The sequence below is a fragment of the Rhea pennata genome, chromosome 11 (genome assembly GCF_028389875.1).
Source record: "Rhea pennata isolate bPtePen1 chromosome 11, bPtePen1.pri, whole genome shotgun sequence".
Classification (NCBI taxonomy): domain Eukaryota; kingdom Metazoa; phylum Chordata; class Aves; order Rheiformes; family Rheidae; genus Rhea; species Rhea pennata.
In genome coordinates this window covers 15595850-15609202 of record NC_084673.1, presented here as the reverse complement: position 1 = coordinate 15609202, position 13353 = coordinate 15595850, and the positions used below count along the sequence as shown (strand labels likewise).

Here is a 13353-nt window from a genome sequence, read left to right as displayed (position 1 = left end):
CAGGACAAATATCTTACTGGTTGTGCTGTGAGCTGGTATAACAAGAGTAAGAAATTCAGGCAAAAGTGGTGTTATGTGAATTAGCAGCATTATCCAATCGGCTGGAAAACAAAACCTGTGGGCTTGAGGTATAGAGAAAAGGAAAAAAAAAAAAAAACCCACCAAAATCCACGCTGGCCCCCCGACACCGCAGTGAGCTATGCACACGCGCCTCGGCGGGGTCCTGCCGACCGCCGGCGCGTGGTGGCCCCCGACGCGGCCCCCTCCCTCCCCAGGCGGCCCCGGCTCGCCTCCAGCGACTTCTAGGACTTCCAATCCGGAGGACGGACCGAGCCGGGAGCCGGAGCTGCTCGCGGCCGAGGCCCCCCCCGCGCGCCGGCAGGGCTGCCCGCGGGGAAACGCTCATGGACACGGCCCTGCTGCGGGGCCTCTCCGCCTCGGGCTGCGGCGGCCGAGGTCCTGCCGCGGGCCCGGCCCCGCGCTCACGGCAGCTGCATCTCCGGCACGTCGGGCAGGCTGCAGGGCTGGCCCTGCGCGGGGCGGCTCGGCTGCTGCGGGTGCACGAAGTAGCCCAAGGGGCTCTGCTGCGCGGCGTGAGACGGCTGGAAAACGCGCTGGGTCGGCCCTGCCGGCACCGGCTCGGGGCTGTGCATCTGCAGGGCGGGGTGGGAGGCACGGGTCAGATCAGCCCCTCTTGCTGTGGGGGCTGATGCTGAGGACCTGAGCAAGGGGCGTGAGCCACAGCCCTAAGGTCATCACTACCCGGCAAGGCTACAGGTTGCAGACATGCAGCTGGGGATGCTGGTGTTACCAGCATGACAGCTGCCGCCTGGCGAGCACAAAGGTGAACCAAGCCCTGCCTGTACTGACAGACCCTCTGTGGAGCCCAGCAGAAGACTCCAGCAGCGATGGAGAGCTAAAATATGCTTCTTGGAAGCCCAGCAAATTCTGCTGGATGTGCAACTTCCATCCTCTGCGGGAAGGAGCTTCGGGCAACAGCTCAAGAAGCTGCAGAGCAGCCTTGTCCCTCCACCACCCTGGGGCCAGGATCCCAAAGACTTAGACCTGCTGGTTCCTCCCCTTCATTACCTGAAGGTAGAGACGGTGTTGCTGAACCTGTTGTTGTGGCCACTGATGGAGATGAACTGGGGTGCTGGTCTGGTGGGAAGTGAAACTGGTGTGTGGGATCATCAGCGACGGGGAGAAAATGGGCGACGGGGCTGGAGGCCGGACTGTGCTGCCGGTAATCGGCTGCATCTGTACTGGGGGAGGCAAGATCTGCTGCTCTGCGACGAATCTGCCAAGCGGAGGAAAAGAAAGTGTAAGAAAGAACATTGGGACAGCATTTGTTAAACCACACAGAGTCTGCCGGAGACGGGCTCCAGATCTCGCCCCTCCGTAACCCATTCCAGAGCCCCGGCTCTGCGGAGGGACCGTCCCTGCCGCGGCACCCGGGGCTGTCGCGGGCTGGACGCGTACCTCAGGCTCCTGTCCTGGCTGTAGTCAGCCTGCTGCTGCCTGTCACTGACTTCAGTCGGCATCTGCGCAGGCACGGTAACGGGATGCGCTTGCGGAAACACCACGGGGTTGTTGTAGAGGGGCACTGAAATGCTCATCTGTCCCGGCAGACACGTTTGCTGGGCCTGGCTCCCTCTCATCAGGTGCTGCTGCTGCACCTGAACGCAGACACAGACACACACGACATTTTTTTTTAATTTCCTACCAGAAGGCTAAAATAAGGCCTTTAAGCATGCAGTTGGCAAAAGGACAGTTAGTGGTGGCATGCTCTCCCTGAGCAAAGTGACAACGCCGGGGCATCTGCCACCGGGGCCGACAAGCCCTCCGCGCCGCCGCCCGCGCACCGCAGCGCCGGGATGCCCCGCGGGGGAAGCGGACGGTCTCGGGCCAAACCGCAGGGGAAGGGCGAGGACAGGCGCGAGGGAGAAGGGCTGCAAATCCAAACCTTACATGTTTCTAATGCTTCCTTTAAAGCAGTCATTTTCAATCTTTTTTCAATTTTGGTTACCTAAGCTTTTTCCCAAGGAGATGTGGCCATCTATGTATTGGACTTAGGTCTAGTGAGGATAAACTTGTTGTTTTTTAAAGCTAGCTTCCAGGCATTCCCAGATAGAAAAAGACAGAAACTTTTAAAATTACGCCTAGTTCTCTAAATAATTAGGTTATAACAACTCTCACTGATTACGAAAGATGCATTCTGGTGTAACTGAAAACGGAAATGAGACAGAAGACCAAACCGTTCTCCTACACAGTTCTACTGAAGTTAGGAGAAATGCTTTCATTGGTCTGCAGTGATTTAATGCTTTTAGGCCTCTTTTTTTTTCTTTTTCTTTTCTTTTTTTTTTTTTTTTTGACACGGGATTGACATCGCTTGCAATTTCCTCTTCATATCTTTTAATGCCATTTAGAGACTAAAACATGCACAAGCGAGAGAGAAGAGGGACCACAGAGGGAGGTACAGGTACCAAGGGCTCCCTTCAGCCTAGGTGTAACACCGAACCAGCAAGGGGACACTCTCCTACGCATCAGTTTTATCCCTAGGAGCTGACACGTAGTTATTTAGAAAGCCAGAAAACAAGCATGAAGATAAAGCGGTAGCTAGCAACCTGGGAGGACGGGCCACCAGGTTCCCTAAGGAATTGGCGTGGGGACGGTAAGTGAGGGCCACAGTAGTGTTTTGTCCCAGTAAGGCCTTGCTGCTGCAACTTCTTGGCTGTGCTTTGCCTGGTTGTCTCAGGCTGCTGCTGCTGCTGCGACGGCCTTCTTGGACTCTGGTGCGGCACGTTGTTAAAAACTAAGGGTATCGGTTGCTGCATCAACATCTTTAAGAAAAAAGAGATACAGGAGTTGTTGCAGTTTATACACTGGTTTCTTGTTTTAACGACCTGCTCGACTAACTAACAGCAAGCTCTGCTCAATAACACCGCTAGCGCAGAACGAAACGATCCCCGTGCTCTGCATCCCCCTCATCTAACAAAGCAGCTCCCAGGGTGACGAGGTGGGGAACGTCTCAGCTCTGCTCGCCTAGCTCGGGGGTGGCCTGGCTGGGGAAAGCGAGCGTCGCTCGGAGCTGGTGGCCTGCCGACGCCGGGGAGTGAATTCCTTCGCCTGAGCGAAGGGACTGCTCCCGCTGCGCTGGCTGGCCCCGGGCAGAGCGCAGCCACGCCGTCCCCTGGCCTCCCCGCTCTGCTGTGAGCAGCCCGGTGGTGCCAGCACCAGCTCTGGCAGGGCCTCTGCAGCCCGTCCTCGGGGCAGCGCTGCCCTCGCGGCTGGGGAGGAACCCTTCCAGCTGACCCAGCAGTTATTACACTACTGCCGCTAGCTGGTACTTCCGTTTTGCTACTAAAAATTGGGTTTTCTGAGGCTTCTGACACAGTGGCATCAAGCAAGTGGTACTGTGAGTGCAATGCTATCAGGCAGTCTCTCACTGCCCCCGGACACGGCCAGTCGTGTGTGTGCAACTGTTTGTGGTCTCCTTTCCTTCACACCCACCGCTCTCACCTCCAGTGTGTCCCAAGAGACATCCCCAGCCCGTCCCCACGGCTTGCACGGGCAGCCACGAGCTACGGGGGTTTACAGTGCAGCAGCAGCAGCCACGCTGAGTCCAGCAGCAAAGTGAACGGTGGATAACAGGAACCAAATATTTGGGCTTGTGCCCGAATATTTACGCAGAGCCAGGGGCGCTCCAGCCCCGTTATGCCCACCCCATTCATAGAAGTGGTACAAAGGATCTGGGAATGGGACTAGGGATCTGGGAATGGACTAGGGATGCAGCAAGGTTAATCAGCCATTAAACCTTGGAGCAGTTCCTGCAGAGGGTGCTTTTGATTATTTTGATCACTTCTTCAGGATTTTTTTTTTTCCAAATCAGGAAAATTACTGATTCAACACTTAGAGAGATCCTGATGCTTCCTCTCTCTGGGATACCTTTCCAGCCACTCACACATCTGAGACACTGTACTACCAATCTAACCAGAGCACATTTCTAAATACTTTTGCTGCAGACAATCTTGTTACTGATGAGTGCTCAAAAGGCAAAGCAAAGGGTCTGTGGGTCCCCGGAGAGCAGAGAGGTGAGCACCAGGCACCCACAGGCGGCTGCGCACCTGCAGGTTGGAGTCCTGCACTAGCTGGAGCTGCTCCTTGATGACGTGCAGCTCCTCTTGCTGCGTCTTGATGTCAGCTTGCAGTATGCGAGTCCTCTCCTCCAGCTGCTCTTTCAGCTGGTGCATCATCCCCAGCTGCGCGGGGAAGTGGTACACTGGCTGTGGAGCACAGAGAACAGGTCACAGGCGGGACCAGCGCTGCTGCGCAAATTTGTGATGGTGCTGGCTTCAGAAAAATGATGGTGCCTGTGCAGGCAGCTTCCTGAAACATTATTACCTAAGAAACAGCTTTTGACATAGAAAAGATGACACTGACAAAAAAATGCAAGTTGCTTAGTTAACCCAAAGTGCTACTATATTGCCAGAATGGCAGCTCACACGCTGTGGTTCGCTCCAGATCGCCTTCTGCTATACTTCTGCTTAGATGCAGCATCTGTGCATGTGATTCCCCTCCTTCTTAAACATGATACTGTGCTGATTTTGGACCTCCTACATTTTGCAGCAGACATTTTGAATTTTAACCACTGCAAGGTCTCCAGCCTGGAGGTCCAGTGCTGCTGTTGGTCGTATTTCCCAACAGCCAGGCTTAAGCTGGATTGTAATCCCACCCTGGGACCTATCCTTAACATCCCAAGTCGGCTGTCTTCAATCCCTTGGTTATGTTCTGGGCACTCAGATACTGGATGTTTATTTACTACATGACCCTATGAGCATGAGACTTCACTATGTAGTTATGATTTAGTGACTAGTTATGATGTACTAGCTCCAGCTTTTTTCCCCCCTTGCCTATCTCAATCCCTCTGTGATACCACTTTCCTCTACCAGATCTTAGAGTCAGTCACTAATAATTCAGAGCTGAATCTTCAGCAGGCCCTAACAGCCTGGATGAATCTACATACTCTTTTAGACTGGTCATTTGTTGTTCTACCTGCTCTATCTCTTGCTGAGTAAGTGGTAGTAAGAATCTCACTGTAAGAAAATCTCCATTGCAGAGAGAGAAACTAAAAGGGCATTGAACACTTCATCTTTTCCAGTTGTCCCTGGGAGCCACCTTGGCCTCATGTGGTGAGTTGGATTGGCAAGGGCAGCCAGAGACCATTGCTCCCTCCCTGGCACATGGACAGGTGTGAAGGATGGAGAGTTCGTTCTCCCCAAGGTATGCCAATCAATGTAGAGACACCAGCACGGAGAGAATGAAATTATCAGCACGAGGTAGACTGCTCCTCCCAAGAACAGGAAACAAAACAAGATCCATACTGTGATTGCCTGAAATCCCATCACAGCCCCTGCACTGCTCCTGGAGCAAGGCAAACGCGTCATCTCCTGTCTAGAGCTGGTTGTAATGCCTAGAGCTAGTCCTAAGGGTGAGACAAAGGCAGAGAGCGCTAATGCATTGCACAGAGCACAGGAGCTTTCTAGAGACGTGCTTCTCACCTCAATCATCACTAACCTAGTACCTGTTACTCCTACGTGTGTTTAATGGCTCTCACCCAAAGGCACGCCTGAGTGACGTGCTCCAGCGGACATTCTGCACTACCTTCATGGCCAGAATAGCCCTGCACAGCCTGCACAAGCCTCTTCAATCCCCCGTTCAGCAACAAAGTGGAGTGCAGCCACTAAGTCTGCCCAGTGGACAGGACATATGAGCGCGTTTAACACAAATAAAACACGTACCATCACAGCTTGCTGAGAGGGAACTGCCGGCTGAGCCACAGGATGCTGACTGAGGTGGTCAACAGGGGCTTGAGGAGTTGCTATGGCCTAGAAATGAAAACTTTACCTTATTTTAGGTCCACAGCACTTCTACTGTACAATGCCAGAAGACTTGCTCATTGGTGTTGTATCAAATCATATTAGCCAAACAGACATCACTGATGAACTCCACATGGAGGTTTGAGGATGTGTCTAAAGAGAGAATTTAACCTCTGGCATGCCTGCCTGCTAACTCTAAATCCTCAGTTTGAACATCATTTGAACATCCTGGATGAAATTCATTTCATGTGTACAAGCCCTGAGAAAACTGGGCTTGTGGTATGAGGATGCACATGACCTGGAGGCGTGAACTGACTTCCAGAAGACAAGGGGCAGCCATGCAACCTCTGCCCAACCGCTCCACCAGCGCTGAGAGCAGGCAGTTCCTTCACAGCCCTGGGAAACTTCAGCAACCCTGAAGGCCAGCATAGAGGGATGGGATGGGATCATGGGATGGGATCAGACTTCTCTGAGGGCTCTGTGCACCCAGCTGACGGGGGGATGTAGGCCTGCAAGGCTCATTGCTGTGAAGTGGCTTTTGACAGCTCATTTCTTTATGATATCTGTCAGGGAGGTTTGTAGGGCCTCCTACCTGAGTGCTTCCACTTGATGCCAGGCGCAAAGCTGCCTTCTCTGATTGACCCATTGGCACTGACGGCCTGGTGGGAGTGCTGGTGTCTGTGTGCCGCATTGACGATGTGGCTGGAAAAAGGAAGGTTTATTGTGATACAGCAGCAATCAGAGGCCGTATCAAACCCATGCCCGCTTACCCTGGCTAAGCCTGAACTCTCTGCATAGGCAATGCGCAGCAGCTGCTGCTGCTCACAGCCAAAGGCTGTTGGTGGTCCTCACCAACACATCTGCAGCAATAATTTCCTAAAGATGGGAATTACGCAGGAGTCAGCTCGGGCTGAGCTGGATCCCCACACCGCACATGCCGTGGGCTCCAATAAACACCAGATTACTCCAGCTTTGCAAGGCACTTTCCATCAGCTGAGCCACAGCAAAGAGCCACGCGGAGCCGCTGGAAAGCTCCCAGCCGAGCTCCTGCGGGCTGGCAGGCTGCTGTGCCCCGAGCCCCGCTCCTCACGGCCCCCCGCGCGGCCCCGGGCGGCGCCGACACCTACACGCCGAGTCGGAGAGCGCCGTGTGCGAGGAGCGCCGGGAGCTGTGGGACGAGAGCGACACTCCCTCTCGGCTCGGCTCCTGGCTCTTCCCGCACTGCCGCACGTCCAGGTAGCTGCCGTGGCTCTGTGAGGGCGAAGCACAAGCAGCGACACTATTAGCAGGACAAGGCAGCATCGGAGGGGACCTCCTGCTTCACTCCCCTCTCTGACTGCACGGTTTCGGGGGAAAAAGGCTGAGATCGGGTTCTCAGAGGGCCCCACTGCAGCGTAACAGCACCGAAGGCTGCAGCAGCCACCCGGTGCACTACCGCCGGCCGAAGCGCAGCGTGTCCGGGTGCAGACGGGGTCCTCGGGATCATCCCCAGGTTCACCTCGGCCCTGGGCTGCCGGCGCGCGTTCCCACCGCCAGCCCGCGGGACGGGGACCCGCAGCCCCGGGTGCCCCGAGCCGGGCACGCGAGAGCCCCGCTCGGCATCCGAGCTCGCCGCGCGGCAGTCGCCGGCGGCGGCAGCAGCTCCCCGGGCTCCCCGAGCACACGCTTGTCCGCCCGCGCGATGGGGCGAGAGGTTTCGCTGCCGGCGCGACAGGCAGTGCGCGGGGACTGCGCCCTGCGCTGCCGCACTGCTTGCTCCTCCCCGCTGGCACCCGCGGAGCTGCGTGCGAACGGAAATGCGCGGTTATAATTAGTTGCCTTCTGCCCTGTTTCTTTGGGGAGACTTTCCACCTCCCAGGCATGGGTGACCACACTGGCCGTGGTGTCACCCTCCACATGCCTCCCTGGCAGCTCCGCAGCTTCCTGTTCCCCTCCAGCAGATGAACCAATTGCTCCCTCTGCCTCTCCTCCAGCCACCAACACCTTACACTGACAGATGCACCTTAATGTCTGTAGAAAAATATCTCGGCTATCGACAGAGGAGGGAAGGAAGACACAGAAGGAACTGTGCTGTAGTAAGATAGAAGCAGCTGTTTGCAAAGTGGCCTTTGCTCGAGTGCAGAAAGGTCTTTGGGACAGCTTCCCCTGCTCTTCCCTCCAAAGGGCTTCTGTAAAATAATATCTGAAGAGCAATAAGGCTAATGGAATGATAATTACCCAACAATCCACTTAAAATCACTTTGATTACTGGTCTTATTTGTAAACTATTGAGAAGAAGAGCTTAAATGTAATCGAAATGACCCTGTTAATTGAGCAGGCGTGTTGGGATGCCAGACTGATTCAAGCCATGGCAATTAGTGCTTTAATCTCAGTCCTGCTCTGGGTAGGATCCTGCCCAGTGCTGGAAAGAGACCTCGAATAAGAATCGTTTCCCCTTCCCTGCCAGGCACTGCCCCATCACCACCCGTGAGCCAGCATTAGCAGAAGAGGGCTGTGCTCCCTGCCGTGCTGCTCTGCATTCAGATTCGCTGCGGCTGAGGAATGGTGATAACGGCATCAACTTATGCTCCAGCTCCAGCTTTATTATTCGCCTTCTGAACCGAGCTTGCTTCAGTTATCATTTGAGTAAAGGTCTCAGGAAGATCTGATAAAGCAGAACAGCAGCAGTGCGACTCCTGAATTTGCAATTTGCCTATTTATGCCTGAAACAAGAAGGGGCAGTTTACAGCCATGTAGCATTAAAAATTCTCAGGGTCTGTTGGAGTTGTAACCCAATAGATGGCTTGGAGGGAGAGAGAAGGTATTTTCCTAAGATTAACAAGCAATGATTCTGTGTGGGCCAAAAGCCTATTCATTTAACTGAGAAGGCCCACGGTACCTTTAAAGAGGAGGATGCCAGTTCAATTGATGACTCTTCAAGGCCAAGATCTCGCCTTCTTTCAGCTCGAACTTCTGCATAACTTAAAAAAAAAAAAAAAAAAAAAAAAAAAACCACAATTATTCAGTGGTAGGCATTGAATGTAAGCATTGAATATTTACTTTATGCAACAACCCTGACAAACAGGTCCCTGAAGAGTTTTCATTTGGAGTCACTGGCTTTGCACAGCTCATACACTCACACGCACACTCACACGCACACTCACATACAAGGTGCTAAGAGCAGTGTTGTCATACTGCTTTACAAGCTGTGAATAAATGCAAGTGCTGAACAGCCATAGATTAGAAACACCAGTGCAGAGTCACAGTCCCACTCTACCCTAGCAAGACTACAGGGTCTATGTGAGCAGTTGTACTAGTAATTCCCCGCACAAATGTAGACATTCCTTCACACATTTTGGCCCTGGATGCTTTAAGGCAAGACTAAAGGCAAAGTGCACTTGGTCTTTGAAGACAAAATAGGTGTCTTTGTCCTCATGATCATTTTCTTAACGCAGGAGCTTCCCATTTTCCACAATCAGGTGGAAAAGTGATCCCACAGCTTCTTTGCAGGTAAACTGCCATAGGAAACGTATGCTCATTTTCTAGCCTGCCAATGATCAAGAACGAATTTCTCACACGTTGTGCTGGAGCTCAGTGAGACCCGCGGCAGTGCCAGCGAAGGCCCTCGCAGCTACGTGTGACCGACCCCCTCGCTCGGGCACGGGACCCTGTTTCTGGGGGGTGCAGAATTAAGCCAGAATTCATTTTGCTGAAGTATTAATGGATGGTAACCTTTGCGGGGGTAATGGCAGTTGCTGAGCTGAACTCAAACCGCTGTAGGCCCTGAGTTTTCCTCAATTCACTTTTTAAGACTAAAGCTCTATTCTCTGTTTCAGTAATATATCTAAACCCTCAGGGACAGAACTATATTTCAAAGTCTATTTAAGACTATATCACTAGGTATAGTGGTGTATCTAAGAGGTACTGGAAGCAGAAGGAAGAAACAAGTCCACACACAGTAAATTCAGAGCCTAAAGTGCAGCCGAATTCCCTGAAGGAAGGCAGAAACAACACGGTTCAAAAGCAATCTCTCTATAAAACATTTGCTTAAAATAGCATGTCATGTAGTTTGTATCAGCACACACAATTCTAACCACTTAGACCTGCTTATTGGTGTAAGATGTTCTCAGTCTGCATTTGAGAATATCAAAAATAATCCTAGTCTACTAGTGTATTTTTCTTTGAGATGTTTGAAAAAAAAAAAAAAAAAGAATCACATCCTGATTCCTGTCAGTGAAGAACAAGAATACATCTGAGGAATACATCTACTCAAGCTAACGGATCAAATGAGTATGCTGCCACCTTCTCAAGCCTTCCAGTAATTATATGCTCACCATTAACACACGGAGCTGTCAGCGGTAACGGGCCAGATTCCGGCCCGCAAGGTGGGAACCTCCCCCCAGCTCGGCCCGGCGGTTTGGTTCTCCCAGTACAGAACAGCGTCCCGCTAGGGGGGGATCATGGGCTAAATTTTACATTACGAATACGGATACCAGGACAGCAGCTAACATGCAGTCATAAATATTTAAAGCTCTGATCAAAAGGTTTTGTGGGAGATGTATGATCCCATTTACACTCATAAAGCTGTCGGATTCTTAATAGCTTTAATCCTTCACGTGGCCATGTCATCGCTAGGGACAAAAGTGGAATGTGACACAGTGATAGCCGCAGCCAGCGGCGGCTTCTAGGCTTTTGGTCCGGTTGCCAAAAAAGAGCAATGAGAACACATTACGTTTTTTTCCAACTTGCCTATCATAATAGTTTTCTATAATTATGCATCATCAAAGTGCATCAAGACACACAGCATATATTTGGCTAACACAAAACAGCACAATACCAGCAGAGCATGGAGGACACGCGGTGATGTGAGATGGTTATTCCTACCTAACCACAAGGTGGGTGCACACGATGAACTCGGGCTTGGAGTTCCACTGGTGGTAGGTGATGTAGTAGTGTGTTTGCAGCCAGATCCACTGTTGCCCTTTGGTCAGGAACCTGTAGTAGCAGGACTTGCCTTTTCCAAACTGCATCACTGTTAAAAAAGAAGACAGGAATTAACAGCAAAAAAAAAAAAAAAAAAAAAAAAAAAAGAGTTATGGTGATTTCTTAATGTAATGATAGTTAATAAAATGTCCTTTCTCCTCTTTCAGGCTGATACTGCACTAAAACTGCTTTTGCTGCTTCATAAGCATGATACACGCACATAACCACATACTGAATTATTATTTGGGTTCTTTTTTTTATATTTTAAGATTGTTCTTATAGTCAGTTACTGGCAAACACAGGCACTGAGCTTCTCTGAAAAGAATAAACAACATCAGTTAAACAGGGTATTGGCCTTTCGCAAGTACAGGAGAATGAATGCCTCTCAGAGACAGCGGGCTTGAAGTCAGGATCCTAATTATGGCACAAAACAATACAATAGCAGAGTCTAGCAGTTTAACTGCTTAGACTTAAGCTGTCGAGGACAGGTTTTCCTCTGTGAGATGACCTAAATACAGACCTAAAAACAGACCTGGTATGTATATCAAGGTATGTCCAGAAAAATGACAGGTGATGTAGTGTAACGGGACCATAATGAGGGAACTACATTAATTGACCACATTAATTGCTCCCAGACTGCTGGGAGTACAAAATAAAACATGCTCATTTAAAATACCCATAATTAATGCAAATAAAATACCCATAATGAATGCAAAGTGAAATATAAATGTGGTTTAAGCAAACTCATTTCACTTCACAACAGGCAAGGTGCCTGCCCACAGCAGTCAGCCTGGCAAAGGGGAACTTGTCCAGCCACAAATATTGTTACACGCTTGCAAATCTCTACATTGTTAAGTAGCAGGACTAACTTCTTCACAAAGTCCCAGTAGCAGTGATGGGCTTTAGATGAAACGTTTAGAGAAGGAGCTCTGGTTAAGGTGCCGTGCTGGTAACCACTCAATTCCTAGCCCCGTCAGCAGCTTCCTGAGCCACCTCACAGAAACCATTTTGCCAGCACCTCACTTTGCCAGCGTTCACAGCGAGATTGAAAGGTCTTTTCCTGCAGGTGTGTTTTGCAAACAGATTTTTAACGTCTAAGAGGGCATCAGTTGCTAACAGGGATGTGGGGTGCCAACCACTGAACAGAGGGAGTCTCTGTGGAACGAGCAGACTCCACTCTCAGATCACGCAGTTAGTACGTACATCGAACTGCGAGCACCTATTAGCAACAGGGCATTATCTGCTTAAGCATCTCACTTCTGTCTGCATGGCCTTTTTAAACAAGTAGCATTAAAGAAGTACCAGAGTTGAGAGCAATTAAGAATATTCCTTTAATATTCCCATCTCTGTGCTTGCTGCACTTGACATAACTTGTGTCTAGCCCCATTCATAGCTGCTTCTGTGTGATCAGCCAGGCAAAACGCTTCCCCTGATGCTTGTTTTATGCACAGCACTTTGTCTTGATCAGCGCAGAAAAGGTGAGGGGAAGGAGGAGTGGGGAAATTTGACACTTTGGAGTAGAAGTCGTCTTCTCCATTCTCTGTTAGATCCTATAGTATTTGATATGCATGGTGGGTAAGTGGTAGATGGGGGCGGTCTGCAATTCATGGTCAGAAACAAAGTCACAAAAAGCCTCTTGGCTCATGTGCTGGGGAGTCTGTTGAGTTTCTTGGCGTTCCTGTATCATGCTGCTCTGCGTCTCAGACTAATTATAGTATCCCGTTTTCCCCACTCTCTGGGTATCCTTGTTTCCCTTTGATAAAACTCTCCTCTCAAGCAGAGAGTACATAGACTGATGGCGAGCTTGCCCAACAGGAAACCTGTAAGCAATACTTCTTGGCAAAATATCTGATTATCTAGATGCATTTTACAACATGCCTAGTTACTTTTCACTACACCTCTTGGCAATGCAAACCAGTTGGAGGACAGAGGTAATTCTAGTTCAGTATCTTGTTCTGAAGGGTATGCAACAAAATGGAAAATGTAGTCTGAAGGGTAAAGCATTTCACATGCTCATCTGGTAGGAAAACCGCACTAGTTATTAGATCACGTTTCCTGTCACCTCTGGCCCTTCCTTGCATCAGCTCCAGCCTTCAGTGGGACCTGGTGTTTCGGCAGCACGCTACACTGCAGCAGTAGTCAGACTGAGTGCTCCTATGGATCTGGCTCCACACACGCTCTTGTAGGTCACAGTATTTCACCTCGCATAGGGCTCATGTAGATTCTCTGGTGTTCATACATCAGCTCAGGAACCTCCAGAACTGGAAAACTATCTTCACAAAGATGCAATGCCAAGAAAAATATAGGCTGAAAGCTCACAGACTTTTCTTCCCCCACAGATATTCCCAGTGGAAGGAAAGGTCCCCAATCCCAGCAATCAACCCAGTGTGGAGTGCTTGAACCCAATCTGATCCTGTGTGGAGTGCTTTGGACTGCGCATTCCCAAGTGCCCAGGGTGCCTGTGCTCTCCAGGGATGCCCCCAAGCCCCTGTGTCAGGCAATGAGGAGCTGGCTG

The 13353-nt window shown here is 50.8% G+C and overlaps 1 protein-coding gene across 1 annotated transcript in view; it reads right to left on the bottom strand.

Annotated features, from left to right (window-relative positions):
- Nucleotides 1-482: 482 nt before the first annotated feature.
- The window catches only part of PASD1 (PAS domain containing repressor 1), a 28834-nt gene continuing 15963 nt past the window's right edge, over nucleotides 483-13353 (bottom strand). The window contains exons 12-21 of the mRNA XM_062584519.1: nucleotides 10740-10887; nucleotides 8755-8836; nucleotides 7004-7127; nucleotides 6469-6578; nucleotides 5799-5885; nucleotides 4125-4283; nucleotides 2625-2840; nucleotides 1480-1676; nucleotides 1090-1297; nucleotides 483-653 (exon numbers count right to left, since the gene is read on the bottom strand). Of these exons, the coding sequence (XP_062440503.1) occupies nucleotides 483-653; nucleotides 1090-1297; nucleotides 1480-1676; nucleotides 2625-2840; nucleotides 4125-4283; nucleotides 5799-5885; nucleotides 6469-6578; nucleotides 7004-7127; nucleotides 8755-8836; nucleotides 10740-10887 (1502 nt within the window). The remainder of the gene's footprint in view (nucleotides 654-1089; nucleotides 1298-1479; nucleotides 1677-2624; nucleotides 2841-4124; nucleotides 4284-5798; nucleotides 5886-6468; nucleotides 6579-7003; nucleotides 7128-8754; nucleotides 8837-10739; nucleotides 10888-13353) is intronic.